Source organism: Vipera ursinii (assembly GCF_947247035.1).
Source record: "Vipera ursinii genome assembly, chromosome: 2".
Taxonomy (NCBI): Eukaryota; Metazoa; Chordata; class Lepidosauria; order Squamata; family Viperidae; genus Vipera; species Vipera ursinii.
In genome coordinates this window covers 153,971,688-153,999,649 of record NC_139513.1, presented here as the reverse complement: position 1 = coordinate 153,999,649, position 27,962 = coordinate 153,971,688, and the positions used below count along the sequence as shown (strand labels likewise).

At 37.9% G+C, this 27,962-nt stretch overlaps 1 protein-coding gene across 1 annotated transcript; it reads right to left on the bottom strand.

The window, feature by feature from the left end:
• Window positions 1-9,609: 9,609 nt before the first annotated feature.
• On the bottom strand, window positions 9,610-27,608 carry PTGES3 (prostaglandin E synthase 3). The gene is made up of 8 exons (XM_083355736.1): window positions 27,328-27,608; window positions 18,626-18,739; window positions 18,420-18,489; window positions 17,683-17,781; window positions 15,703-15,792; window positions 15,236-15,298; window positions 14,371-14,395; window positions 9,610-11,042 (listed from the first exon to the last, which is right to left on the bottom strand). Coding segments are annotated over exons 1-8 (483 nt in total). The 5' UTR covers window positions 27,330-27,608; the 3' UTR covers window positions 9,610-11,022.
• Window positions 27,609-27,962: the final 354 nt, after the last annotated feature.

Below are 27,962 nucleotides of genomic sequence, written 5' to 3'. Positions count from 1 at the left end.
GAATGTCCCTCTGGCGACCTTTACAGATGGCAGCAATGTGGCCTTGTTTGCCACATGCCCGGCACATTGCTGTACGGAACCTGCATTCCGAACACCTGTGACTGCCTCCACAGCCCGCACATCGAGTGAAGGGAACTGCCTTCTCAGATGGCCGCTGCCCTTGTTCTGGCAGCTTCCTCAGCCGGTCAATGTCACTGTCCATATCAGGGTTGTCTGCTCTTTTGGCGTCCTCATGGTGGACAGTTTCTGGGCTGGGAGTGTTCTTGGAGAGCCGTAAAGCTTTGACGGCTCCCCCAGCAGCTTCTTTGGCCATTATCTCTTTCAGGGCATCCTGGAATGTCAGGGTTTCCTTCACAAACAGCTTCTGCTGAAGGTCCGTGTTCCTCAACCCGCATACCAAACGGTCTCTCTGTCTTTCTTCAAGGTCTGTGAAATTACAGAGCCGGGACGCCTGTCATAACGCGGCTATAAATTCTGCTCCCTTTGCTCAAACGCATGTCTCCATGCAGTGACGGAGAGCTTTGGCTAAAAATGTTCCTTAAGCTTTTTCTTGAACTTGGAGTAGGCGACCGACTCTAGTGTAGCTGGAGCAACTAGGTTTTCAGCTATATCAAATGTCGCCTGGCCACACACGCACAGTGGTGTTGCGGCCTTTAAGCCATCTTTGCTAACTTGGTTAGCCTGCAGATAGTTCTCAACGCATGAAATGTACGAGCTCCACCTCTCGGGATGCGACACGTCGAACTCCAACAGCTTGCCAACCTTGGCCATGGTAAGCTGTTGCTGACCTCTTAATGCCTTGTGCTGCTAAGGGCTTCTGTGTTGATCCTAGGGACAGATCCTTAGGATGTGGGTGCCTCCAGCATGGCTTGCTGGCAGGCAGAGGGGGGAATGTGGTTACTACCAGGGCGCTGATGCCTGGTCTTACCCCTAATGACTTCTGGCTCTCTCCTCCTTAGCAACACATCCCACCTTCATCGCCACTGTTATGTTTCGGGATTGGTGAGACATTGACGAGACGTTTGGTGAAAAGAGCAACATGTTTATTAAGTTAACACAGAAGCGAGTGCAAAGTGCCGCTAAGCTTCTATTTATATGAATCACTACTAGGCGGTGGCCAATAGAATTAAAGCAGTCTTCCCGCTTAAAACACAAGTAACAACTCTGGAGACAAGCAGTCTGGAGTTTGAACAGACATAGTAGTTAACTAACAGTAATGCTTTCCAAGTATTTTACACCAATACTTAATATAATGTATTTATCAAAATGCCCAGAAGTTAATTGACTCAATAATTAACTTCAATAGAGTTAGATTTAGCTCTGAAAGACACTGAGCATGCACCAAAATTCAGGACAGATTATTTTCTCACTGCTCCTGCTGGTCAGTGAAGAAGGGCTGTTGATGTTTTGAAGCCTTACAAGTACTTTCCTAGCTGAAGATCTTGTGCATATTAGACGTTTTCAATCAGTTAGCATGACTTGTGTGCTGCTAAAACCACTGAAAAGCAACTTGACTGGGTGGATGAATGTGTTTCTCTGTATTTTTTTTTCTAGCTCTATGGCTGGGCCTTTGATGGAGGCCGGATCTGCAGAAGTTGGCAGGTGCAGATTATTGGAGGAGTAAATTAGTTGTGGTCTAGATCAAGCCACAGTCAAAGGCAAGGTACAGGAGTCGTTTGAATATCTGGCAAAAGCTTCGCTTGATGCCTCTTTTTTAATTTCAAAAAGTTGACAGAATATCAATGGTAGATGAGCTCAAATATAATTATTTAGCCGTTCCTTCCTTAAAAGCACCATGAACCCCACCCTCTTCAAATTATTGGCAAGCCACAGAGAAATCTATATTTCAACAAATGTGGAAAAACTTTTAAAGACTTAAAAGAAGAGGAGCTATTACAGGTTTGTACAACTCAGACAAATTGCCACCAATAATGTTGTTTGTGTAATATTCTTGGCACGTTAACAATTTTTATTGCTTTTAGGCTCTTTTGAAATCAATTCCATTACCACTTTTTAAAAATTCTACCTGATTAGCAGGACAACATAGTGAGTACAATATGAAGCAGATGTTCCAGATAGTTGAATGCAAAAATGCCACATTTGTTAAAAAATCTCACTGGACTAGCTAATCCAATTGTAACCTTTTTTATTATTAATTTAAGAAGTCAAGGGGCTATAGTAACAGAGTTCTCCATGTTTAGCCTCTCATGTTTATGTTTAACATAATGTTTTTGGCTCCTAAATCCTTAATATGTGCATAGACATATATTTGGAATTGGATTCTTGATGTTGTTTTGCCAACATCAGCTTGTAAAATGTGATTCCATTAGGCAGCAGTCCAAAAACTGTCCCTGACAAAATACTTGTTTTGTATAATAGTAATTCTATTGATTGACTGCCAACATTTCAGTCTCTGTTATGCTAACAGCAATTTATCTATTGCACAGATATTAGCTATCTCCCTGCTTTAGAAATATCTTGGCTGATCTCTGCTGTTCAAGATCCTCTTAAAGATCAGCTCCTATATCTTCATCTGGGAATTGGAGGTACAATCTGCCTGGCCAATGCAAGATGGGTGGCTAGATTCTGTGAAAGAGGGGATATTAACAGTTAGCAACATTATTTTCTCAAAAATCAGTCCTGCAGAAATGAAGGTTCTTTTACATTTCTTCTAATATTTGCCTGGAAACTGTAATCTGCTCTGTATAAAGGTAGACAAGTGTACCAGTGGACAATTTCATTGGCACTCACCAGCCTTCCTTTTAGTTTTTAAGATACTTTTAGCTAATATAAATTAAACAAGAATCTGGCATTGGCAAAGCATAAACCTTCACCATTATTTGCAAGAATATTGGGGGCTTCTCCCAGCCATCTGGAAAAAATAAAAATAGTGTGTGTATGAGGTCATTGCAGCCCAGGGTTTAACGTGTTAGGAACAACTGCAATGAAAGGGACATGATTAAAAGAGCTACATTATTCTGATGAAGGGAATGTAGGTTTTTTTCCCCACCACAAACCTGGTGCAAACCAATGTTGATTTCAAATATTGTGAAAAGCCAGGACTTGTTTTAGTCAAACTCATTTTTGGAATGCCTGATTCACACACAAAATACACTTGAATTCACAAACTAGAATGGCTGAACTTACACATAATTTAACTTTAATTTAATATAATTGATTTGTTATAATTGCCAGCCCCATTAGATTGTGGGCAGCTTACAACACCTAGAAAACAGTAAAAGCAATTAAACACACATCAAGAGGTAGTATGGACTAAAACATCCAGAACAATAAACCATACAGGGCACATACCTCAAAGATCCCACAAATACATTAACCCCACATCTGGAACACAGGCAGGTCTTAAATGCTTTCTGGAATGTGAGGAGACAGGATCAACAGGGATGGCCTACTTCAGTCCACAAGATGGCAGAAGGGATGTGGAGTGCATCCACTCTATCTGAATGTATGGGTGGGCAGAAACAATTGGAGACAGTTGTCCCTCAGATAACTGGATCCTGAATCAGGAACAGCTTTATAGATGACAATCAGCACCTTGAAGTACACCAAGAAGTGTACTGGCAACTATTGTGGCTTGCGTAGCAGCTGTGACATATGTGAAGTGTCCCTTATTGCTCACACCATGGTATCTTGTACCAGCTGTACCTGCCAGATGGTTTTCAAGAGCAGCCCCATTGTCTAGTTGTGTGTTGGCCAGGGAACAAGTGACGACCTGAAGGACTTTCTAGTCAAATAAAAGGCACAGCTGGTGAACAAGATGAAGTAAGATGAACATCACAGTAAGCAAAAGCGAAATACATGTGGTGTGAACCCAGTACTTTTGCTGCGGTTCTAACCTCTTTACGTTAACAAATTTTGACTAAAATATTTGGAATGGTGCTTCCCTCAATATATGAAGCCATCATGTGACTTGTTGGCTTTGACTTAGTATGCCGTGTACATCCAGATGCATTGTTTGTAATCCATAGTTCATAATTTGGCACATTTTATGAGCCCAGCCAATTAATGTTTATTTTATAAACCTGTATGGCAATAATGTTCCATTTTCAAAAGAATGCTTGCTATAATTAATATAATGGTATCTCCCAAGATTATCTTTCTTAGATAATCTTGGGAGATACTATTATACTAATTATAGCAAGCATTCGTTTAGACAATTCTTTAGATAAGCATTTAGATAATCTCAGTAATTTTTTAGGTTTTTGCATAGGTTTTCAGATTGAATTTATAGTATCTGTAGGTATGTGTCAAAGAGATCAGTCTGACAAAAGCAGCATTGCCCTTTGATGATGGAAGCCTTTTTGTATATAATCATGACTTGACATGCACATTCAAAAGGGACAGAGTTGAGATGCAGTAGTGTTACTGATATAGATTATCACTATAGAACCACATAATCTGAGGGGAACAAGAGCTCCTGTTTTAAACCCTGGAAGTCTCTGATCTTGGGACACAGCAACGCTTATAAATAGGAACCAGTTGCCAAGCATTTGAATGTTGATCACATGATCATGGGAATGCTGCAAAGATTTTAACAGTGAAAAACAATCATAAGTCACATTTTCCAGTGGCGTTGTAACTTTGAATGGTCACTAAATGAACTGTTGTAAGTCAAGGACTACCTGTACTCCTTTTCTATTGCAGTCAAACTCAAAGCCAATATCCACGCTGGAGTCCCACCAGGTTGTACTGCTCATCACAGCTTGTGATCCCTCCAATTGAGTGATAGTCCTCTTGCCTGCCTGTACAGGTAGTCCTTGAGTTACGACCACAATTAAGCTCAATCATTTATGTTGCTAAGTGAAACATTTGTTAAGTGAGTTTGCCCCATTTTACGACTTTTCTTGCCAGTTGTTAAGTGAATCATTGCATTTCTTAAGTTGTAACATGGGTGTTAAGTGACTTTGCCTGTCAGATCACAAAAGTTGATCACATGACCCCAGGACACTGTAAGTCATAAATGTGAGCCAGTTGCCAAGCATCTGAATTTTGATCATGTGACCATGAAGATGCTGTAAGTTGAGGACTACCAGTAATAGCTGCCAATCTCCAAACGTCACCTCCGCTTCTCCGTTTTGTATATCCTGTTTTCCTACACACACACACACACACACACACACACACACACACACAGAGAGAGAGAGAGAGAGAGAGAGAGAGAGAGAGAGAGAGAGAGAGAGCAAGCAGCTTTAGTGTTTGCTTTTGTAAGAGGAGTGGAGGAAGGTGGGTGCCTGCATGGCTCAATTATTACAGGCAGCTGGAATGCCGCTGGCGTGGATGCCGGGTTTCCCTGAAAGTAAGACCCACCCCGAAAATAAGCCTAGCTTGATTTTTTGGGGGTGGGCCTAATGTAAGTCCTACCCCAGAAATAAGCAAGGTGCATGCCTAAAAGTCAAGCTAGGGCGGGGATGGGTGGAGCTTATTATTGGAGCCACACCTCCCATGCATCGACATTTGCCTTGCTGGCCCACTTCTGTGGCCAAAGGAGCAGTTTCATTCTGCAGCTGAGAATGGAGCTTCGGCCTGCATTTCGCAGTCAGAGGCCTTTCCAGAAGCTGCTCCTTTGGCTGCAGAAGAAGTGAGCCGGCTGGGCAGGGCTATTGGTGCCGCTGCCGTGAGATGAGTGGAAAAGACACCCCAAAATAAGACCTGGTACCTCTTTTGGAGGGACAAAAAAAGACCAGGTCTCATTTTCAGGGAAAAACAGTAGTGAGTAAAGTTGTGACTGTATGTATGTATGTATGTGTATGTATGTATGTATGTGGGAAGTAGAATGGGAAGCTTGGGTGTAGTAGTTTTTCCCAAGCGCAATCAGGAATCCTAGCATTTTCATGCAATATCTTGTTTTTCCTAATTGGTATTATTTTGCAAGCTGCAGAAATTCAGAATTTTGGTTATGACATCCAAATATATTGATGAAAGAGCTGAGACTCAACACAATCATTTTGCAGCCATTACATGTGTCTCTTTAAGCAAGATTCTGCTGATTTCAGTCTTATTTTGGTGTTTACGGCAGTTCTACATTTAAGCCCACTTGACTTGATTGATGTTGCAGCTTACTCTGGACAATTTCTGAAACCTAGAACAATAAATAGGAAATAGACCAATCCTTTTTGTTTTCTTAGAAGTAAATTTTATTTTATTTATAAAATTTATTAGCCACCCATCTTAGCATAGGGTAACTCTGGGCAGCTTACAGTTACATCTTAGTTAAAACATAAAATGTTAAAAACAAACATTAAAACTAAAGACACATGGGGAAGGCGGGGGTGGAATGGGGAGGAGGTGGGATCTGTTCTTACTCAACCACCTCCATTGCACTGTTCCCCCACTGGGGCCCCAAGCCGACTGGCAAAGCCACGTGTTTAGACCCTTACAAAAAGATAGGAGGGTTGGGGCCAACCTCACATCGGGGGGGGGAGAGATGTTCCAGAGGGCAGGAGCAACAGCAGAGAAGACCCTCCTCCTAGACCCCACCAGCTGGAATAATTGGACTGATGGCATGCCTCCTCTGCTGGCACGAGTGGTACGGGCCAATCCCAATGAGGTGAGACAGTCCCTCAAGTAACCTGGACCCATGTCATGAAGGGCTTTAAAGGGGATCACCAACACTTTTAGTAATCAGTGCAGCTCATGGAGCATTCTTGGGGCCCCCAAAACTACCTGTGCTGCCACACCAGCTGTAGCTTCCGAATGGTCTTCAAGAGTAGCCCCATGTAGAGCTATTCAAGTTAAGTTTAGTGGGACTACTCCAGAAACCAAGATTACCACAAACATCCATGAAAATTCTTGGCTGGTTTTGCAACTCAGATAATAGGGGACTTCCCCCCCCCTCTACTGAGCCCAAATATCTGTAAACTGAATCTTCTCTCCGATAGTGGGAAGTGGAAGACAGGAAGGGCATAAGAAAAGCCATATTTCTGTCTTGTCTGCAATATCTTTCAAAATGGTGAATTCTCATTCCCAGCTTACCATTCATGCGTTTTGTTTTTTGAATCTGAAAGCCAAAGATTTGCTCATATCATGCTGTGTAATTGTTTGGTATTAATTCCACAAAAAGTCATAATATTGTGACTGAGCACCATCGGGGAATATGTCCTTTCCTATTCCTTTTTTAAAATATGTTACTATGCGCAATCCTGTAGAGAATAAGGAAGATAACACTGATGGAAATATACAAGAGCCATCAAAGCAAAGGAGGCTGAAACACTTTTTTAAGCACTAAGAAAGGAAGGTAATGTTTGGAATTTGCTCAGGCGGACACTTTCCTGATTCACTCAAATATAAGAAGGGAGAAGACTTGCAAGTTTGTTAATATAGGCAATCTCAAAGTAGCCTTCTAGCTTTCCTGTAGAGTTGATATTCTAGTGTGGCTGACGTCCAATTATGTGTGTTTATTTGGAAGTAGAATTTTGTTAAGTGATTCAGATGATTTACTTTTACATGAGTGCTTCTGGTAGTGTAGCATGTAGTTAACAAATGAAAAAAAAATTGTAGAACTCTTTAATCATGAAAAAATTCCAGCACCTGTCATGTACCATATGCAAGCTGGTATCTGTTCAGATTTTTTTTCATTCCAAACTGAAGCCAAGTTCTCTTGGGTGGGAGGTAAACTTTCAATCTGGCCCTGGTCCAATCGTGTATTAGGCTGCTTATTTTTTTACCACGTAAGAACTAGCTTTCCCACAAGTGCTCTTGTAGCTCTAATCCTAAAACAAACTACAGCAAAATACTGCAAAAACTGGCGTTATTTACAGTATGACTGATCCAAATGGTCACCATATTACAAAAAAGATGTTGAGAAAGGCAACTAAGATGATCAAAGGCTTGGAGACTAAAACATACGAAGAAAGGCTTTGTATTGGGTTTGGCTAGTCTAAAGAAGAAACAGAGGCAACATGATAGTGTTCCAGTATTTGAGGGGCTGCCACAAAGATGAGGGGTTACGTTATTCTCCAAAGCACCAGAGGGCAGGACAAGAAACAATGGTTGGAAACTGAACAAAGACAGAAGCAACCTAGAATTAAGGAGAAACTTCCTGACAGTGAGGACAATTAACTAAGGGAATAGCTTGCCCCCAGAAATCGTGGGCGCTCCATCACTGGAGATTTTTAAGAAGAGGCTAGACACTCACTTGTCTGAGATGGTACTATAGGTTCTCCTGCTTAAGCAGGGGGCTGGACTAGAAGATCTCCAAGGTCCCTTCCAGCTCTATTCTATTATTATTAAATAGGTGATAGCATTTACATGATGTAATAACAATGTCATCTTTCCCTCTCCAAATGCCTCTTCTGGTAGTATAGGAAGGCTGTGCCCAAAGAGATAAAGCACTAATTGTGGTACCCCTTTGATGCATGTAGAATAGGGGTGGGATCATTACTTTTACTATCAGTATTGTGACTGTCTTGACTCCCTCTTTTAGATATCTCTAGACTATTCGAAGTGAGGGACGGACTTGGGAGTAGGAGGAATCTCAGAAAGTCAGATGTTTGGAAGTGAGTGGTATTGGGGAGGCATGAGAAAAAGAATGGACAGGATTTTTTTATACTTGAAACACAATAGGTGTGTGAGAGAGAATAAGTTCTAGTCAATGAACCTGAAAGAGAAGTGAGCAGGCTGAACTGATGTGTGCCAGAGCTGGGGAAAATTCTGAGTAAGAAAGTAAAAGTTTGGGTTTAAAGGAGTGCTTTGTATTTTGGTGCTCAAGCCACAACTTCTGGTTAGTTTTTGGTTAAAATAATTAGATTTTAAGTGAAACGATTGGTTTGGAATTGGCTATGATAATGGCATCCATTTTGAATGAACATTTCTCACAGCAACCATTTTCAGAGACAGCTCACGGCATGTAGAGTTTCAACTATGACTCTGGGGGTTTTAGGTTAGTGCTTAGAAGGGAAGAAGAGCTGGATGAGAATTAAGCAGTTAAAGGAATTTGTAATTCAACCGAAGACAGAATCTTTAGAAAAGATACTCCCCTTGAACAACCAGATCTGTAAGAAGAGATTTAAAGGACTTTGCTAAATGACCATGTCAAAGAGTGTCTATTTCTGAGGAATTCAGATCTGAACTAAAGTATACAGTACCTTTATTGTATCAACACTGAACAATTATAGTGCACACTACTTGTTTTTGAAGTCTTTAGAATTTGTTGATCCAGAGAGTAAAAGCCAAGCTGTTACTGAATATGGAAGTCATGTCAGTTAACAATTTATAGGTTATACCATTTATAAGCTCTGCTTATATGGTAGCTACCCAAATGAGATATGAAATATTTTGTCTTTTTTTGCCGGTACATACAGCCTGTGTATCCCACAAATTAAGTCAGCAAAACATTGACTCGACTAACCTCCAAACTAAAATAATATAAACCATTCCAATCCATAATTTAATTTTCTAGCTTCTTCGATTTTTATTTTAAATTACAGTTAAAGGTTTCTTGCCTAACCTGCTTGTGCTGAAATGGAAAGATGTTTGTCCAGGCTAGAACCTTATTTGCCAGCTTGTCAAGCAGAGAGATGACTTGTGCCACTTCTACAATTCAAGATAGACTGTGAAAACAAATCCAGCTGAAAAGACAGGATTTCCCCCTTGATTTCCAAGTAATTTTATTCCAAATACCTTCGTTTGACCTCCATAAAATGCACATAAGATTACAGCTTAACTGAAAACACTGAATACATCAACCAAAATATGGAAGTGGGAACAGCATATGACAAGATCTTGGGGCAGAGTGCATTGTAACACACCTTTAGAAACGCTTCTCTGTTCAGAATTAGAGTCTATATTTATATTCTTCAGTAAATTCTTGTCGGCCAAACTGCAGTCACATATGCTCATTTTAAAAAATAAGTGTTGTATTAATCAGGTGTGAAATGCAGAAGCTCAACATTTTAAGGGATGACCGTTTATATATTAATCAAATTACAACACTTCTTTTAAATTGCTCTCAGTATTCAAAACTTAAAGTCCAATTTTGTTTAAGGGGAATCATTTGGGAATATTAATTTTTTCCCTCCTTCAAACAGCTTGAACAATCCTATATTATCCCAAACTTGAAAGAAAAGTACTTCATTCCAACAAATAGTAAGAATACATGAAGTTACAGCCAGCCAGTTGACAGTCATGGAGTCTTCAACAGTTTATTAGAAATAATGTAGACATTAAAAAATCCCCACTGCTTTGAACACAAATTGAGGTTTCCAGGCTTATAAGCTGGTCAAAAAACAAAAGATCCAATAGTGTATTAACATTTTGTCACTCGCTTTCATACCAACAGTGCAAATACAATTTGGTCTAAATGTACAGATTGATAAGCAACAATGTACAGGCTCCCATCTCCATAGCAAGAGATTCATGAGCTCTGAGGATTTAACAACCAAGTGTACACGCTTCACCCATTTTAAGTTTTAAAGGGGTTGCTAATTTTAGCTAGGATATCTTGAACACTAACTAGTGATTAAATACAACAAAGTGAAAAGAATTAAACATTAGTGGAACATACCCTGAAGACACCCCTGGAGGTACAGCATGTTACCAGCTTAAATTTCAAAAGCCAATTAGAACATTGCTTCAGCCAGTTTTGTTCCAGCTACAAAACGTGAGAGATCTGCAGTCCACAATGTGAGGGGGAAAATTATATATATACCACTTCATGTAAATTGAATTTACCCATTGTAACATCTTACGATGCAAAGAGGCATTATAAACCCTTTTATTGCAACTGATCTGACTGCCTATACCTCAAATATTTGTGTGATTGGGTTTTTATTGTTCCTTTTTTGGAAGTCTGGAAAACTTTCATGCTAACATTATTGCCTCATGTAGCTTAAGACTGCCCTGAACAATGGTACGCACCAATCAATGAAGCTGCTTAAAACAGGTTGAAGATGAATTAAAGGATGCATTTTCTGTCTTTAGAGCTATCAACTCAAGAATTCTTATCCCAATTATGAAATGTTGTGATGAAGTCTTTCCCCAAACCCCAACATTTGTCAGTTTCTTTTATTCCAGGTCTGGCATTTCTAAAAGAAAAAAGAGGGAAAAATGATTTTGGCTTATAGTTATAGCCTAACTATTGCAAAAAATATTTTTTTTAAAAAAAAGTATAACTTTCGACCTTAAAAATGTGACAATATACCATTTGATAGCTAAGCTAGAGTATACAAAGGTTTGATAGCTTTCACAGATATTTGCATTACTACCCCTAATGAGAATATGTCAAGTTGCATACAGATAATCCTCAACTGGTTACTTAGCAACTGTTTAAAGTTCGGATGGATCCCGAAAAAGGGACTTACGACCCAGAATCAACACTTCAATATCCATTCCAGCCCCCATGATTACATGACTGCATTAAGGGCACCGACCCCATGTTTGTGGCCATTTGCAGCATCCTGGGGTGACATGACTGTGATTTAACTTTTTTTTTGAAACTGGCATTTACTTCCATTTTTCAGCAAAAATCGCCCCAGTGAAGAATAGGTTCATGTAATAACTGTAGTATTTGCTTAACAACTGCTGCAAAAGGTTGTAAAATCAGGCAGTCACATAATGACCCACTTTATAACCGCCATTAACTTCTAACTGAAATTGTGGGTTCAATTATAGTCTTAAATCAATGACTACCTGCACCTTCTTTCCCAAATGTGCTAAGGTCTGGATATATAATGACAATTTCCCACTATGTTTTACATTTTCCAATCACAGTGCAAGACACACTAATCTTTTCCAGTTCCTCCAGCATTCTTATTCCACAGGAATGGGGGCCAGGGAAGAAGAATAGATTGGTATGCAAATACAAGAGAGGTTACCTAAAAATCAAAGGCAGTAGATTTTAAGTGGGCAATATATTTCTTATTCCAACAAACTCAAAAGGTTTATTACACTGATGGATAATGCATAATAGTTTATGATACCATCTCTGCTAAACCACAACTTGGAAAAAGAAAGCCAACATGTTAAAGATTGAGTGAGTAGTAGTTAGCTGTGAAAAGAATTCTACCACTTTGATACTAGAGTATTGTCAGGTTATAAGGAAAGGACCTCACTAAACATGTAAATAAAGGAAAAAATGTAGGAGGTAAAATAGATCCAGTTCAAGTGACTATTATGTAAACAACTTTGTCTAACCTGGTAGATGTACTGATATCCACTCAAACCCTACATAAGGTACCATATTGAGCAAGGGTGATGTAGAATGTAAGACTCAAGTACTGCCTCTGCTCACGAAGTGTCAACAACCAGAGGAAAACTGAAAATAACTGACTGCAACACTTAAGGCAGGCATGTCAAACTGTTGCCGGATGCGTCACTCTGAAACTGCGCCTACCCCATTGCCGCCAATGGGGAAAAAGTCGCGATACGTCGCGTGATGTCACGTGATATCACGAGTTTGACATGCCTGACTTAAGGATTTGTAACCTAGTAGACCTCAGCAATAGAAATTATTTCTATGCCACCCAGAGTCATTTTATCACTGAGATGAGCAGCACAGGAATTTAAAAGAAAAAAATAAATATTATATTTAAATAAAAAATTATTAGTGTTTTCTTACTAAAAACAGGTTTCCTATTAGGCCACAACTTTCATGCTTAAAATTACTGGCTCCTGGATCAGGAATTCAAAGCTACAGGGATAAACTAAAATATATATATATATATATTACATCTGAGCTTATTTGCCACTAGCTGGTTTCCCAAATATTGGTCGTTAATCAAAAAAGCCCTGAATAACATGGGTTTTCATTTTCCAAAGTAGCATTCTACAATCTAGTATACTTCAAATACTAAATCCTATCACCTGCTGAAATTTATAGGAGTGTGGAATCACTAACCCACGTGCAAAATCTATCCTAATAGTTGATTGAACATTTAAAATAGATAAAAAACTACTTGATGACTTGAGTTGCCTTATATTATACAGTGGATATAAAAAGTTTACACACCAGTTAAAATGCTGGATTTTTGAGATGAAAAAAAATCAGAACAAGGTACATCACTTCAGAATTTTTTCTTTAATATAGCACATAAGCTGTTCAATTAATAAAGTATATAAGCTATACAAGCATATTAAGTTGTACTTAAATCTTTTATGGGGAAAAATAACAATAATTTGATTTTATGACAGCATTCAGTCTTTTGGGGTAGGAACTTATCAGCATGGCACATCTTGCTCTGGGAATCTTTGCCACTCTTCCTTGCAAAAATGCTCCAAATCTATGAGATTGCAAGGGCATCTCCTGCGTCCGATGTTTGGAACTATTCATAATTTCCTCCATTTTGACAACAACCCGAATTCCAGCTGAAGAAAAGCAGAACCAAAGGATAATGCTGCCACCACTATTGTTCACACCTGTGGGTATGGTGTACTTTTGGTGATGCGCAGTGTTGTTTTTACACAAAACATCCTTTTTGGAGTTCTGGCCAAAAGGTTCAATCTTGGCCTTATCAGACCATAGCACATTTTCCCACATGCTTTTGTTATTTGATGTAAGTTTCTGCAAAATGTAGCCAGGCTTGGATGTTTTTCTTTGTAAGAAAAAGGCCAAACTACCCAAAGCCCAAAGTACAAGAGATTTTTGTCACACAATCACTACTTTTCAGAAATTCCTGCAGCTCCTAATGTTGCTGTAGGCCTCTTGAACCAATTTTCTTACTTTTTCATAAATTTTGGAGGGACATTCAGTTCTTAATAATGTCACTGTTGTGCTACATTTTCTCTACTTGATGACTGTCTTCACTATGTTTACTGGTATATCTAATGCCTTGGAATTTTTTTTGTACTCTTTTCCTGACTGATACCTTCCAACAATGAGATTGCTGAGGCAAATGAGTAAATGTCAGAATAATCCTACTAAAACAGCTGAACTTTATATGGGCTTGATCAGAGTCACTTCAGTTGACGGCAAATGTGTGTACTGACTACTATTTAACATCAGTTGGAATGTGATTGGTTAATTCTGAACACAGCCACAACCCTAGGCATATTTATGCAACCATGTTATTGTATGTTTTTATTGTTATTTCCCCCCTAAAAGATTTCAGTTTGTTTTGCAATTGAATTGTACCACTTTTATGTTATTTTAAAAGCAGAAAAATTCTGAAGTGATTTATCTTGGTTTGATTTTTTACAACTCAAAAATCTGACATTTAACAGGGTTGTGTAAACTTATATTCACTGTACAAAGGAAACTTTTAAAAGAAAATTACCTACAACAGCAACATTAACTATTCTTGATTGAAATAGAAAGGATGAGGTATGGGAGAGACAAACCAGTAAAGTTCCCAGCATTTTCTTAATTTTACAAGAAGTATAATACAGGAAATAAATATCCTAAAACAATCAACTTACTTTCATCATCACTATCTGGTGAATCCTGTAACAAAAAGAGACAAAGTTAACAAGTAAATTCAATGTACTGCTTTAAAAAGCCATATACTGTGTTTCCCCAAAAATAAGATCGGGTCTTTCTTTCTTTCTTTCTCTCTCTCTCTCTCTTATTTATTTAGCCTCCAAAAGAGGCACCAGGCCTTATTTTTAGGGGATGTCTTACTCACTTCCAGCACTGACAGCCCTGCCCAACAGGTTCAGTTCTTCGGCAACTGAAGGAGCAGCTTCATTTTGCAGCTGCATTCTGGCCTGCATTTTGCAGTCAGGGCTTTCCAGAAGGCCTATGCAGCCGAGTACTGAGCTATGGATTGAATCCATAGCTCAGTTCTCGGCTGCAGAGGTCTTCCGGAAAGGCCTGTTGACTGAGAGATGCAGGCCTGGCTGCAGAAGACGCCACAGAAGAAGTGGACCAGCGAGGAGAGGCCTGGCTGCAAGTTAAGTGGGTGCAGGGTGTGTGGGGCAGATCTTCCCCCCCCCGCTTGATTTTTAGGTGTGTGCCTCGCCCCAAAACTAGGGCTTATTTTCAGGGTAGGCCTTACTTTCGGGGAAACACGGTGGTACTAGACATCAAAAGTTATACTGTGGGCCTCCGTATATAACTGGAATCTTCCAGGCCCCAAACAAAACGTATGTTTAATTATGCAAAGCTTTTTTTAACATCAAATGTAATATTGCAAAATGTGCAAATATCACCTTTGTTCCAAATTACATTCATGTAGACATTTCCAAAAGAAGTTTCTAGTATGATGTTCATAGAAATTCTTATGCATGTTTACATGGTGTTATCAACATTCAGGTGAAATATGCCTTATAGAAAGCTACTCACATCATCTGCTCCATCTACTTCTGGCAAATCTACATCTTCATCACCACCCATGTTGTTCATCATCTAATTACAAATGAAATATAATATTCAGTAATGTTTCACATTGTTATTTTGGACCTGAATAACCTGAAGGAACATTTTCTCCTTTTTATACCAAGAATTAAACTTTACCATCAGTAATAGTGCTCAGTACCAATTAAGCCATCCTAAACCACTGAAACCCTTTTCAGGTTCCAAGCACTATCACAGAATCTCTCATGATCGTATACATAAATGCCTAAAATCTTTCACACACAAAAATAGAATCTTGTGACACTGACATTCTTATGTGAAATTTCATGATCACCCTTTTTAAAAAAGAACATTCTGTGTTACAAATATATAAATGTTCTGCAACAGCATTTTAATCAATCCAGCACCATGGAACCATGGTGTCAGCATTCTTCTTATATAAATATTCCACTTACTTCAGAAAAGCGATCAAAATTGGACATATCTTCATCAGAATCATCTTCCCAATCTTTCCAGTTGTTAAAATCCACACTGAGCCAATTGAGCTATGGATGTAGAAAGTAAACATTTAATTCAGGCAGCTTGTAATCATGTTAAATATGAGAAGTTTAGGAAACGTGAAAGGGAAAAATGTTTATTTGCTTCTCTCCTACTGATAAAGCTTTCCAATCTTAGGAAAACTAAGAGGAAAAGAAAACAAAATCACCTCCTCTCCACTTTGCTGATTAGAGAAAGCACATCGGCATAAAACTGGATTAGGTTTCCCCCACTGTTCCAAATAGATCACCAATGATCTATCACCAGTCTTCTCTTCGTTAATACCTTCCCCATTTAATTTCCTAGTATTTATTTCAATCTGATTATGAGAAAAGCAGTCTTAATAGGTCTGTGTCAACATTTATACTTACACATTTGTTCAACAAATAAGGAAGAATTGGAGCAAAGACCAGCCAATCTATTTCTTGGAGAATAAAATGTTGAATATGTACCATATTCATGGAACATGCAAGAAATGAGTCTGCACATGTGACTGCTTATAAAAGATATAGAATGAACAAATGTGGGACAATTGTACAGTAATTGCTAAATATTCTAATCTCAAAACAACTGTTTCAAATGTTCTGATCTTGAAACAAAGCAAAGGTGCTTCATATATTGTGTTGTGGTTTATTTCCCAGGCAGCTAATATTTCATACTCAAAGACAAAGACATACATTTTAAGGTTGTGTAAATGCAATGTCTTGGGCTGGTTGATTTGTTGAGCTTTGGTAACATGCACTTTCTGTACATACTTTTAATCTTACTGATTTTGAGCTTCAGGGTGCATTGTTGGTTTAAATTGGTTTGTTCTACTAGGTGGGCTTTACTCTATGTATATTTTCATGCCCTTTTTGTAATTTCCAAAGTGCTTTTAAAAATATCTAAGAGGAATATAACTCTGGAATTATCATTAGGCAAACTCTTTTTAACCTGTATTGAGCTTATGTAATTTACTTTCCGATGACTCAGTTCTGTATTACTTTTTTCAAAATGTATTAGGCTGGCTGATTTAGACCTTGGGACAGGTACTTAATTTATTATTGCATTGTACAATATAGGAAGTTCTCAACGTATGACCACAACTGAGCACAAAATTTGTTGCTAAATGAGACATGTTAAGTTTTGCCTCATTTTATGAGCTTTCTTGCCAGTTGTTAAGTGAATCACTGCAGTTGTTAAAGTTCACATGGTTAAGTGAATCTGGCTTCCCAATTGATTTTGCTTGTCAGAAAGTGGCAAAAGATGATCACAAGAACCTGGGACATTATGAGTCAATTGCCAAGCTCTGAATTTTGATCACATGACCATGGCAATGCTGCAGCAGTCATCTCACTTTTTTTAAAGCGTCGTTGCAACTTTGAACAGTCACTAAATGAACTGTTGTAAGTTGAGGACTATCTGTATATTAATGAAATATATAGAGGATTTCAATCAGCACAGTTGCAGTGTAAATTAAAATTGATTATTTTAAAACAATGTCGTAACAAAGGCTATGATTTTATTAGCTGGGTGGTTTATTTAGTTATTCCTTCCTGTGGCAATGGAGATATACTCTATTTGAACTAAGTGCTAATTGAAATAGTTGAAAATAGTTCTCTTTGTCCTATGTTAATGCATTTACCAAGAGCCTAGGTATTTAATTTAAGGAAGGAACTGCTGAAAACAGGGGATAGCAGACTTGGGGTTTTAAAAATAATACATTCAATTGTTGAAGGATTTTGAATTTTGAAGCTTAGCTATTCTGTTCAAGCTCAAATAAAATATATTTTCCATTTTATACATATCCCAACATACTGTGTTGGGTTGAGTATTCAAAAAACGTAAAGTGTGTTTAGGAGGGAGACTTGTTTTAATAGTTTAAAAGTGATACAAAATGGTACAGTGAAAATTTTTACCTTGGCTTTCTCTTTTGTTAACCGTGGCCATGACTGGCCGGATTCTCCTTTTCGTAAACAACATAAAACAGATCTGTCTGTTCTTTTATGCTTGGATTCCTAAAAAAATTTAAAAAGTTCCTTTATAATTAGTGTATGTCTAGTTCTAACAACATGAGATAGAATAAAAGTGTTCCTAGGTTATATTATAAAGAAATCAGATTTTATCCAATTAAATGCTCTTCCATCATATATTCTTGTTTTAATATAATTTGCCATTACTTGGTTTCTCTGAATATAAAAAAGATCATTTTAATATGAAAGTGTATTCAATTACACGGCTCCAAGCCCATAATATGGTACAATAAAAACGATGCAAATGCATAAACATAAGGATACACCATTGGAAATACATAAGACTAAAATTCTATTTCCAATTTTATAGAAGAGCCTGCTCTGCTTAAATCCATCTAATGAACTCCCAAACAGCATAAACTCTTCAATGTATATTACTCAATGTTAACAGAGACAACCACTAATAATTCTTTCCCAATAAATTAAGAATTCTACAAACAAGCAGGTATGCATAATGAGCTTTGTTAAAAATTTGGCATTATACAAATAAATGAGAATAAACAATAAGGATGAGAATTTGGCAGCTTAACTTTTCTACATAATCATAGCCTTGACTGACTAAAATGTTACAACAGTGTTTCTGACATGTTAAAATTAAGTATAGGAAGACGAAGACAACTTACGTTTGGATCAATAGAATTATAAAGATCAATTTCATTTAAATGTTTGAAGCTATCATTTCCTCCAAGACAACTGCAAGAAAATAAAAATCAAGTACTCTCAATATCAACAAAAGAGCCAATTTATTCATATCAAGCCTGTTCATACTCAGCTGTTTGTTGGAGTGGGTGGTTATAATAAATTTAATGAAATAAAATAATTTACTTACGTGAATGTAAGTTTGGCTTTCTCAAACTTTACATTAACATCTTTACTGTCTTCAACACAAAATTCAATAAAGACGTAATCCCTTCGGTCATACCACTTTGCTGAAGCAGGCTGCCTAAAAATAATTTGAGAATTAGATTAATATTAATACCCAACAACCATCTGACATACAATAATACAATACAATATTGATTGTTTAGAAGTCATTAGCAACCCAAAATTTTTCATTCCCCCCCCCCGATTACCGGTAGTTCTTTTCATATAGTCCTATTTTTTTTGTTGCATGTATTTTTTACATGAAATTAAGACTGCATACAAATTCTGTTAGTTTAGAGTACACAATTATGGAAACTTGCAGTTTGGGACTGGACTAAATTGACTGTCAGCTAGGCCTCCCCTGCAGCTTTGGCTAAAGGCAATAATAGCAATAAAAGGAAGTGTTTTTCTTTAAAAAAATTGCTTTAAGGTCAAGCATAGATAGGCCAAAATCAATGGATGTATTTGAAAAATTTGCAGTTGATCCCTTTAAGTCAAACTATTAAATTATAGAAACTGGAATTATGTAGATGAGAATATCAATATTGAAACCAGAAAAAAGGCATTTTGTTCATTAACCACATGCTTGTCTACTGCATCCTCCATTCTTCTTTTGTTTCTAGACCGTTGAATATTGGGGCTTGCATTAAAACAGCAGCCCCCAAACTTTTGGGCGCCAGGGATTGGTTCTGTGGAGGCCGTTTTGTCTGCAGACTAGGGGAGTGTGGTTTTGCACGCTGCCTAGATCCTGAAGGTGCATGGATGGGGCTTTGCTGTATTTGTACGGCCTAGTTCCTGCTGATCTGCAGATCAGTGCTGGTCTGCGGACTGGAGGTTGGGGACCGTTGCATTTTTTTTAAAAAAAAGAAAAGAAAATTGAAACTTTCAACTTATCCTTAGTTTATAACCATCTACTTTTGCCATATTTATTATAGGTAGAATTTAATTTCCAGAGCATGGGAATTTTAAGTGGTGTGTGGATTTGATTTATTCCTATGTGTCTTTTGATCACTGAACATACCTCAATGGCTTAATAACTACACATAAAACTATATTTACATAATATTCAAGAGATATTTAAAAAGCTAAAGCGGAATCAAAAAGACCAGAACATAGTATTTCCAACAGCTAACACAAACAAAAAAAAACACTCTTACCAACTGGGCAAGCAACTTTATATAAGCAAGGAGCAAACCCCACACTCACCAGCACTGATGATATTACCTAGTAAGGTGATGAAATTTAAGAAAACAGCCAAGATCAAACACCAAAAAGTCCACATATTTTCACATTCCTGATTCACAGAAACTCCAAATGAGAGTGCTACAGAACTACAGCACAATTCTTACTGAGATACTGCTAGTGAGAGATAGAACACTCCTTTACATTTATGCTATTGTGATTTACATTAAGGTAAATAAAGTTCTTGGTTCCACAATAAAGCAAATGCATGGCAATGATTTGGATAATCCTTGCATACTAGCTCTCAGAACACCTATGCAAATAGTTTTAGGAGTGGATTACTGCCAGGACTCACAATAGGATCCTACGTTTTGCCCAGGAGTCCAATTATATAGTCACCTACTGAATATTACAAATAAGAAGCAAAAATATAGAATGTCACAAATTCGTAACACACAAGTTCTATTAAACAGTTGCTCATATCACAGCATATAGCCAAGTTTTGTTGCCATGGTCTTGACATAAACAAAGGCAAAGCCAGCACATCAAGATAACTGCTGCAATCAAAGCAATGAGTATCCAAAGGCAGCATACAGGTATGTACTATTGCATCCTCTTTTACTGATTTTACACCAAGTTGATTCATACTGACTCCAAGGTTCAGTTACTAAAAGGACAATCATTACCTTGAGACCAAAGGTGCATTTTTTTTCCTGGAAGGATTCTTGAATCTGGAATTTCCATATTAAAAAAAATCTGTTTAATTCAATAATGGTCTTCAGGCTTCAAAAAAATGAGGATTTTTTTTTAAAAAGGCTATTTCTATTGTAGTGTTGCTTCAGGTTTTTTTCAGTGGGAAGCAAAAACATGCCTAAATTCTTGCAATTGTTGTGCCCTACAAACTAGAGACTGGAGTTATATCTGAATTTGATTTCCAATTCCTGGTTTGGGAGGGGGAAAACTAGTGAAAGTTCAATCTCAGATGTAAAGGGTAAATGTTTGCCTCATTAATTTTTGGGTGGTTTACAGAAAGAACTAGGTAGGGAGAATAGTGAATGGTAGAATTTACAGCAATTGTGGCTTAATGTTTTTGCTTCTTTTAGGCATACTCAAATTGGGACAAAGTTGGAAGAACAATGCTCCCTTCAGGTTTTTCAAATATTTAGTTATGTAAGAATTTACATTTTACAAAACTATACAACCTATTTGTCCATTTAAACTTACTGTTCTTAATTAGGATTCAGTTTTGAAAAAAATGAAGGTAAAATATATTTAAGCCTTAAGAGCATATTAATATAATTATAAATGGAAAAAACAACACTTAAGACCTCAAAGAACAACTGGATTGCAAACTGGCTTATTTTTATTTTAAATTACTAAGAATTTAAGTCAATTCAATTTGGGCTTAGAGCAGGGTCTCCCGGTCTGTGGACCAGTACTGGGCCGCAGCAGCCAGCAACCGGCCCACACAAACAAGCAAAGCCCCATCCGCAAGATTCAGGCAGCACACAAAACCACGCACCCTCCGGTCCACGGAAAAACCTCTCTCCACGGAACCAGTCCCTGGTGCCCAAAAGGTTGGGGACCTCTGGCTTAGAGTATTAGTAGGAGTTTTAATGTTTCAGGTTACAGAAACCTAATCTTTAAACCAAGTGCTACCATCAGAGATAAGCAACACACTTCCCTGATCATCCGGGGGGGGGGGGTGCGAGACGATATTCCAGGAGGCGCAAAAACTTGAGTTTAAAAGTTTCAAAATTAGTGTATATGCATGATTCATTGACATTATTTCAAACTTTTATAAAGGGTGCAAAGCATTTTATAAAGGGTGCGAAGCATCAGGAGCATTCTAGGGATGCAGGGTATAGAAAAGGTTGGGAACCGCTGAACTAGATGCATAATATAATTTCTACAATCCTAAAAGTCAATTCTATACAACTTATTTTCTAAAAAATATTTGACATAACATGTAATTTTCAATATTACAAAGTACACTTTCAAATTTTGACAAAGATTTCTACTCTAAAAGCTGGAGGCTTTCCAATTACAATGACCAATTCGAGTTAGCTTACAGAAGTAAATAATGCTCATAGGTATAAAACTGCACAATTTCAGTTTTTGACATCAGCATCATGCAATTGTTTAATTTCTTTTACCCGTTTTCTCACTGAATTTTTTGTGTGCAATGTATTAGTTTCTGAAATCTGCTATGGGATGGTCAAAGCATATGGATTTTTTCCTGAGTTGTTAGGCCCTGCTGCCATTCTACAGGAACGCGCCCATATTTTCTTATAGATATTATACAGGTAATCCTCGACATACAACCATAATTGACCCAAAATTGATGTTGCTAAGTGAATTTTGCCCAATTTTACAACCTTTCTTGCCACATTTGTTAAGTGAATCACTGCAGTTGTTAAGTTAGTAACATGATTGTAAAATGAATCTGGCTTCCCCATTCACTTTGTCAGAAGGTTGCAAAAGGTGATCCCATGACCCTGGGACACTGCAGTTGTCATAAATGAGTCAATTGCCAAGCATGTGGATTTTGATCATGTGACCATTGGGGATGCTGCAATGGTTGTAAGCGTGAAAAATGGTTGCAAGTCACATTTTTCAGTGCCATTGTAACTTTCAAGTCACTAAATGAACTGTTTTAAGTCAAGGACTATCTGTACTGCAAAGATCATTAATAGCAAGGTTTTTTTCTGAAAGCATATCTAACAATACTGATATTCTTCTGTTAGGGGATTTTCAAAAATGGTTCTAAATGACTTTCTTATATTATGTATTCTTAAGCACTCAAAATTTAAAAATACAAAACAATCAAACCCACTATAAATATTGATGTACATGGCAAGAATAGAATTGATATATTAACCAAGTTCCAGAATGCATGTGCTGCTATTCATTCAGATTCAACAACATTGTGTCAGAAAGGAATTATTCTGGTATATGCTTTACATAGTTTAGGAAACAGTTTACCTATTGTATCTTCAAGATTCAATTTAAACAAATCTAACCACAAAATAACAAAAAAAGAATATATTGAGCTCATTTGTTGGACTTTAAAGTACCAGACTGTATGTAGCTAAGAAGCAGTTTTAGATGCTTGGATCTGCATTCAGTAGAGCTACTGGTAATCATTGGGATTATCCTTACAAGGACACAAATTTCACAGGGAATAAAACAGAAAATTAAATTTGCTCAGTAGAAACTCAGTTACAGGAAACTTTCAACTACCAAGCAACAATCTTATATAAAAACAAATGGCAAGAAGTGTCATCCACAGTTAAACATCAAAGAAGTGAATGGTTACTTACTTCACCTTATATTCTAAGAACAATACTTTAAATGTAAGAAGTGTTAAGGATTACTGAAATAGCAGGACTACCAGATTCTGTAATAGTTTTGTTCCCTATGCCATCCGTCTGGTAAACTCACAAGATTCGTTTTTCTCGCCATGCACATGTATACATAATCCAAACTAGACTGTGTTGTTTCCCTGTGTCATATATGTGGATATATGCATAATTCTGTATTTATTTTTGTCATATTTATGTAGTGTATATTGGAGGTGGGGACTCTTTGAGAGCTGTATGAAATGAAATTTCATTTTAATATATGCCAATTAGTGTACATTCAAAGTGACAATAAAGTTTCTATTCTATTCTAAATATACTAATTTCCTCCAAATGCCATACATTCAACTTCTTATATAATGACAAAACTGCCATTTTATGAGGTATTAAGTTCTCACTAACCTAAATTATCATTTGAATTGCTATATACAGGGTTACTATTCATCCTGGAATACCTAGCAGTAAATATTGTTAGCTGTAGTTCAATAGAACAATAAATGTGTAATAGGGAGGGAAATGTGTGAAACCACATAGCATGTTTCATTTTTCTTACTAGCTATGCATTTCCAAGTTTTGACATATTTAACATTGGGATATTATTTTGTGACAAAAACTCCATGTCCTTAAAGCCACAAGTATATATAACCCTGCAGGAGCATCCAATTTCTAAACGATGTTCCTGACAGCAGCTAATGATTTAATGTGTTTTCCATTAAGAACTCCAGTTCCCTATAAAACGCCCTACACAGGACTTAGTTGTTGGTGATTTCAATTATCATATTATGGCAATAGTTTATCTTTAAGAGAGATTTTAAGTGTGTACTAATATAAATAATATAACTAATATAAAACTGTATAGGCTGCAAAGTTAGCCCCAAATGAATAGTCGAATTGTTGATATGCATTTCCTTCAAAACTCCAATATCTTCATCTCTTGATTTGCCTCTACATCTTAATCACACAAACCATAGTTTACATAACATCTCACCCATAAAACGTGATTGCAAACCACAGTTTGAAAGTGGTTTCCAGTTTTAATTGAAGACAAAGGCTTATACAAAATAGTTTATACAGAACAGCTCAAATACATCATGTACTGTACTGGTTTATCAAACCAGAAAGTGAATAATGCACAGCACTTTTCAACTTAATCTCCCTTCAACTTCCAGAATTCCTGTTTTAGCATGGCTATTACTAAGAATTCTGAGAGCTGAATTTCATACTTAAGATAACCAGGTTGGAGAAGGTTGAATCAAAACATTTTCAGGGAAGAGGGAGTATATGAGCTTGCAGACAAGATGTTTAAACAATACAGGTAGTCTCTGACGTATAACCACTTGACCTCAAAATTTCTGTTACTGAGACATTTGTTAAAGGTTTGCCCCATTTTTACCACCTTCCCTGCCATAGTTGTTAAGTGAATCACTGCAGTTGTTCACTTAGTAACATGGTTCTTAAATGAATCTGGCTTCCCAACTGACTTTACTTATCAGGTCACAAAAGTTGATCACAAGACCCCAGACACTGCAACTGTCATAAATATGAGTCAATTGCCAATGGTCATAAGCAGTGGTGGGATTCAAATATGTGAACAACCCGTTCTCTGTGTGCATGCCACTTCCGGAAGTCCATTCTGGGCTTGGGCAACAAAAAATTAGCTACCGAAGTGGTGTGAACCGGCTGAACCCCATCACTGGTCAAAAGTCACTATTTTCAGAACTGCCGTAACTTCAAATGGTCACTAAATGAACTGTTGTAAGCCAAGGACTATCTGTAGTGAGAATCATGATATGGCTGTAGATTGTTTTCATCAGAGATCAGTAAAAATTCTTGTATTAATCATCTTATTATTTGAGAGTGACACAAACAGCAAACAAATGATCAAGGCCACTATGAATGTACTAAGCCAAAATGCCTCAATCTCTCAGACTCAGATGTTCCAAGTACAATTTCAGAACCATCTTAAAACAGTATGTTTTAACTGTCTATTACACCTGTATAGCAAGCAGCATTTTTGCATTCTTATCAGTGTAAATTTATTTTGTCAAATGTGGTTTCTCAAAAAACTTTCTAGCTTGACTGAGCTGAACTTCACTCTGAATCAACAGCAATATACTCTAAATACAAAAATCTTCACACACCCAAAAGTATTCAGCCCCAAAACATGTGTCAATACTCATATTTAACGAGGACATTTCTAAATGTTCTTAAATCATTAATGCAGAGCAACTGCTCTTTCCACACTAGTTTGGGTAACAGCAAACAAGGGAGCAGTCCAATATGGATTTTTAATTTGGAATCTATCAAAATTGTTTCTGTTTTTGATGAAAGTTTTCACCTACACAATATATTCTCTCCTAGAATTTTCTTCCCTCAACTGTTTTGTGCCAAACTGAAATCTACTTTCAGCTTGGAATAAAGCTATTCTATGATTAGAAAATAAATTCACTGGAGAGCATTTGGAAGGTGAGGTCTCCCTTCTTACAGCTACAGGAAAAATGAAAATGATTAAGTCTAAAGATTATAGCAAACCCTTAGCAAAATCAAAACTAATATAACTACAAGATATTAAGATGAAATCTTCAGCAATAGCTTAATTCTTGATGACTCCATGAATATGAATATATATATATATATATATATATATATATATATATATATATATATATATATATATTGTTAATTCTTGATGACTCCATGAATATGAATATATATATATATATGTGTGTGTGTATATGTGTGTGTACATATATACATACATACACACACGTATGTAATTTTCTTGGGAGTATAGTATAAACTGTCCGCAATTGTCTTTTTCTAAGATTTCTGGTTTTCCCATCTAGCATACCATTCTGGTACATCTCAGTGGTCCAGGCAGTCACCTGGAATCAACACACTCCAACACACACACACACACACACATATTCAGTACTAACCAGGCTGGACTAACTTTGAGGTAAACTAAGGTTAACTAGACAAATCATTATAAATTCTTACTTATATTGGCAAGTCCTCTGAACCTTTCTAAAGAATCTAAAAGGCTAGGTAGATTTCCATCTTATGTCAGGAACAGACTGTTGCCAGAGCAAGAAAACTCATTCAAAAGTGGATTCACAATTTACTTTGAGATTGGTACCAACACTGAACTATTCCCAAATATTCTCATTTCTTAGTTATTATAAATCTATCAATTAGCACTCTAAACAACAGTAAATAGGATTTGCCTTTGGTTTTGATCTTTTTCACTATTGCTTGTGGGACTTTTTTCCCCTTTAGTACAGTATGTACAAGCACATTCCACAGCCTGATCTTCCTTTTACAAGCCACAAGTCTTATTCCCATATTTAAACATACTTACTTCAGTACAATAAGGAATACTGTGAGGAAAAAAACCAGTTTAATCCAATAAACAGCAAGAACTCCAAGCTATTTCATTCACATTTTGATCTTAGTTGCATTATTTTCTCCCTTCACAGAAATCTTGCCCTCCTCTATGACCTTGTTCTCTTAACTCCTAAAATAAAAGCTGATTTATAGCTCTTCCCTACCAGTAACTTCCCTCACCCTCCGTTTAGACAAGTAACCATTTTCCTCACAATTTTACCTAGCGCATGCTTTTAGATCTTATATACCAGATATTGCATAACACAACCAACGTTTAGATCTCCACTTTCCCAGGATTTTGACCGCTCCAACAAGTACCACCTAATCGGGAATTTAGGTACAGATTAAGGGAAAGGAAAGGTCGAATAAGTTGGAGCCGATGAAGGTGGAGAGTGCTTCAAGGCAGTGGCGAAAGAAGTGCGCTCCGAACGTGCACAGAGGCACTCTTCTCCTATAGATTTAAGGAGGCAACGCCCAGGTACTGAAGGAAAGAAAAACCGCACCACATTCCATAGCAACCCCGCGTTAGGCCGCCTTTCTCCCACCGCTCCATCCTTAACTACTGCCATCCACACACCCGCTCCCCTATCAGGCCTAGGCTCGATAAAGGCATGGGTGGTCTCTGAGAGAAAGGTTTTCGCATTTCCAGATAGTACACATTCATCCATCCGGCTGCCACACGCGAGGGACCATCCGAAGCCACTTCGACCGTTCCCGGCCCGCCTCACTCACTCACATGGCGAGCAATGTTAGCAGCGACGGCGGCTCCTACTCGTGCTCCTTGCTCTTTCTCCGTCTCTCCAAAGGGCTCAGACCGGAAAAACGAAGGCGGGACTGAAAGTCTCCCGGCAAGGACGAGGTGGTGGCAGGGTGGCGATGGGAGCGGCGGCACGGTAAGAGCGGCGGCCACTCGTCCTCGGGTCTGAAAGGCTGAGGCCTGTTACCCACAATGCCGCGCGCGCACGCGCGCGCGCTCTCTCTCTCTCTCTCGCTCGCTTGTTCTCCAGCAACGGCAGCTTCCAGGCAGCTGGTGACGCAGCAAAATACTCACCACCACCCCCGCCTCCACCGTCCCTTTCAGTCGTGTTAAAGTACGCATGCGCACTACTCGCCACCACCTTGCCGCTTCGTCGTCCGCCACAGCGCGCTTACCAAAAGCCGGCGGAAGTTTTGTTCCGCGCATGCGCGTCCCCCCACCTTCTAAATACTCATGCGCAACACTGTCTTTCGCGCACATTCTCTTGCACTGCCTGCCGTCATAATTCAGATAGCGACGCATGCGTGTTTTTAACTTTCGCGCATGTTCTCGTTTTTTCTGGACCTTCTAGGCTAGGGATTAACCCCTATTTTCCAGCGCATGCGCAGAAGAGA

Bases quoted from the DNA above. Each gene is read 5' to 3' on its own strand.
- PTGES3 (XM_083355736.1), bottom strand. The intron at 15,793-17,682 runs GTAAAAATTTTC...CTACATCCATAG, and splicing joins TAACAAAAGAGAAAGCCAAG to CTCAATTGGCTCAGTGTGGA. The intron at 14,396-15,235 runs GTGAGTAGCTTT...TTTTTGTTACAG, and splicing joins AAGTAGATGGAGCAGATGAT to GATTCACCAGATAGTGATGA.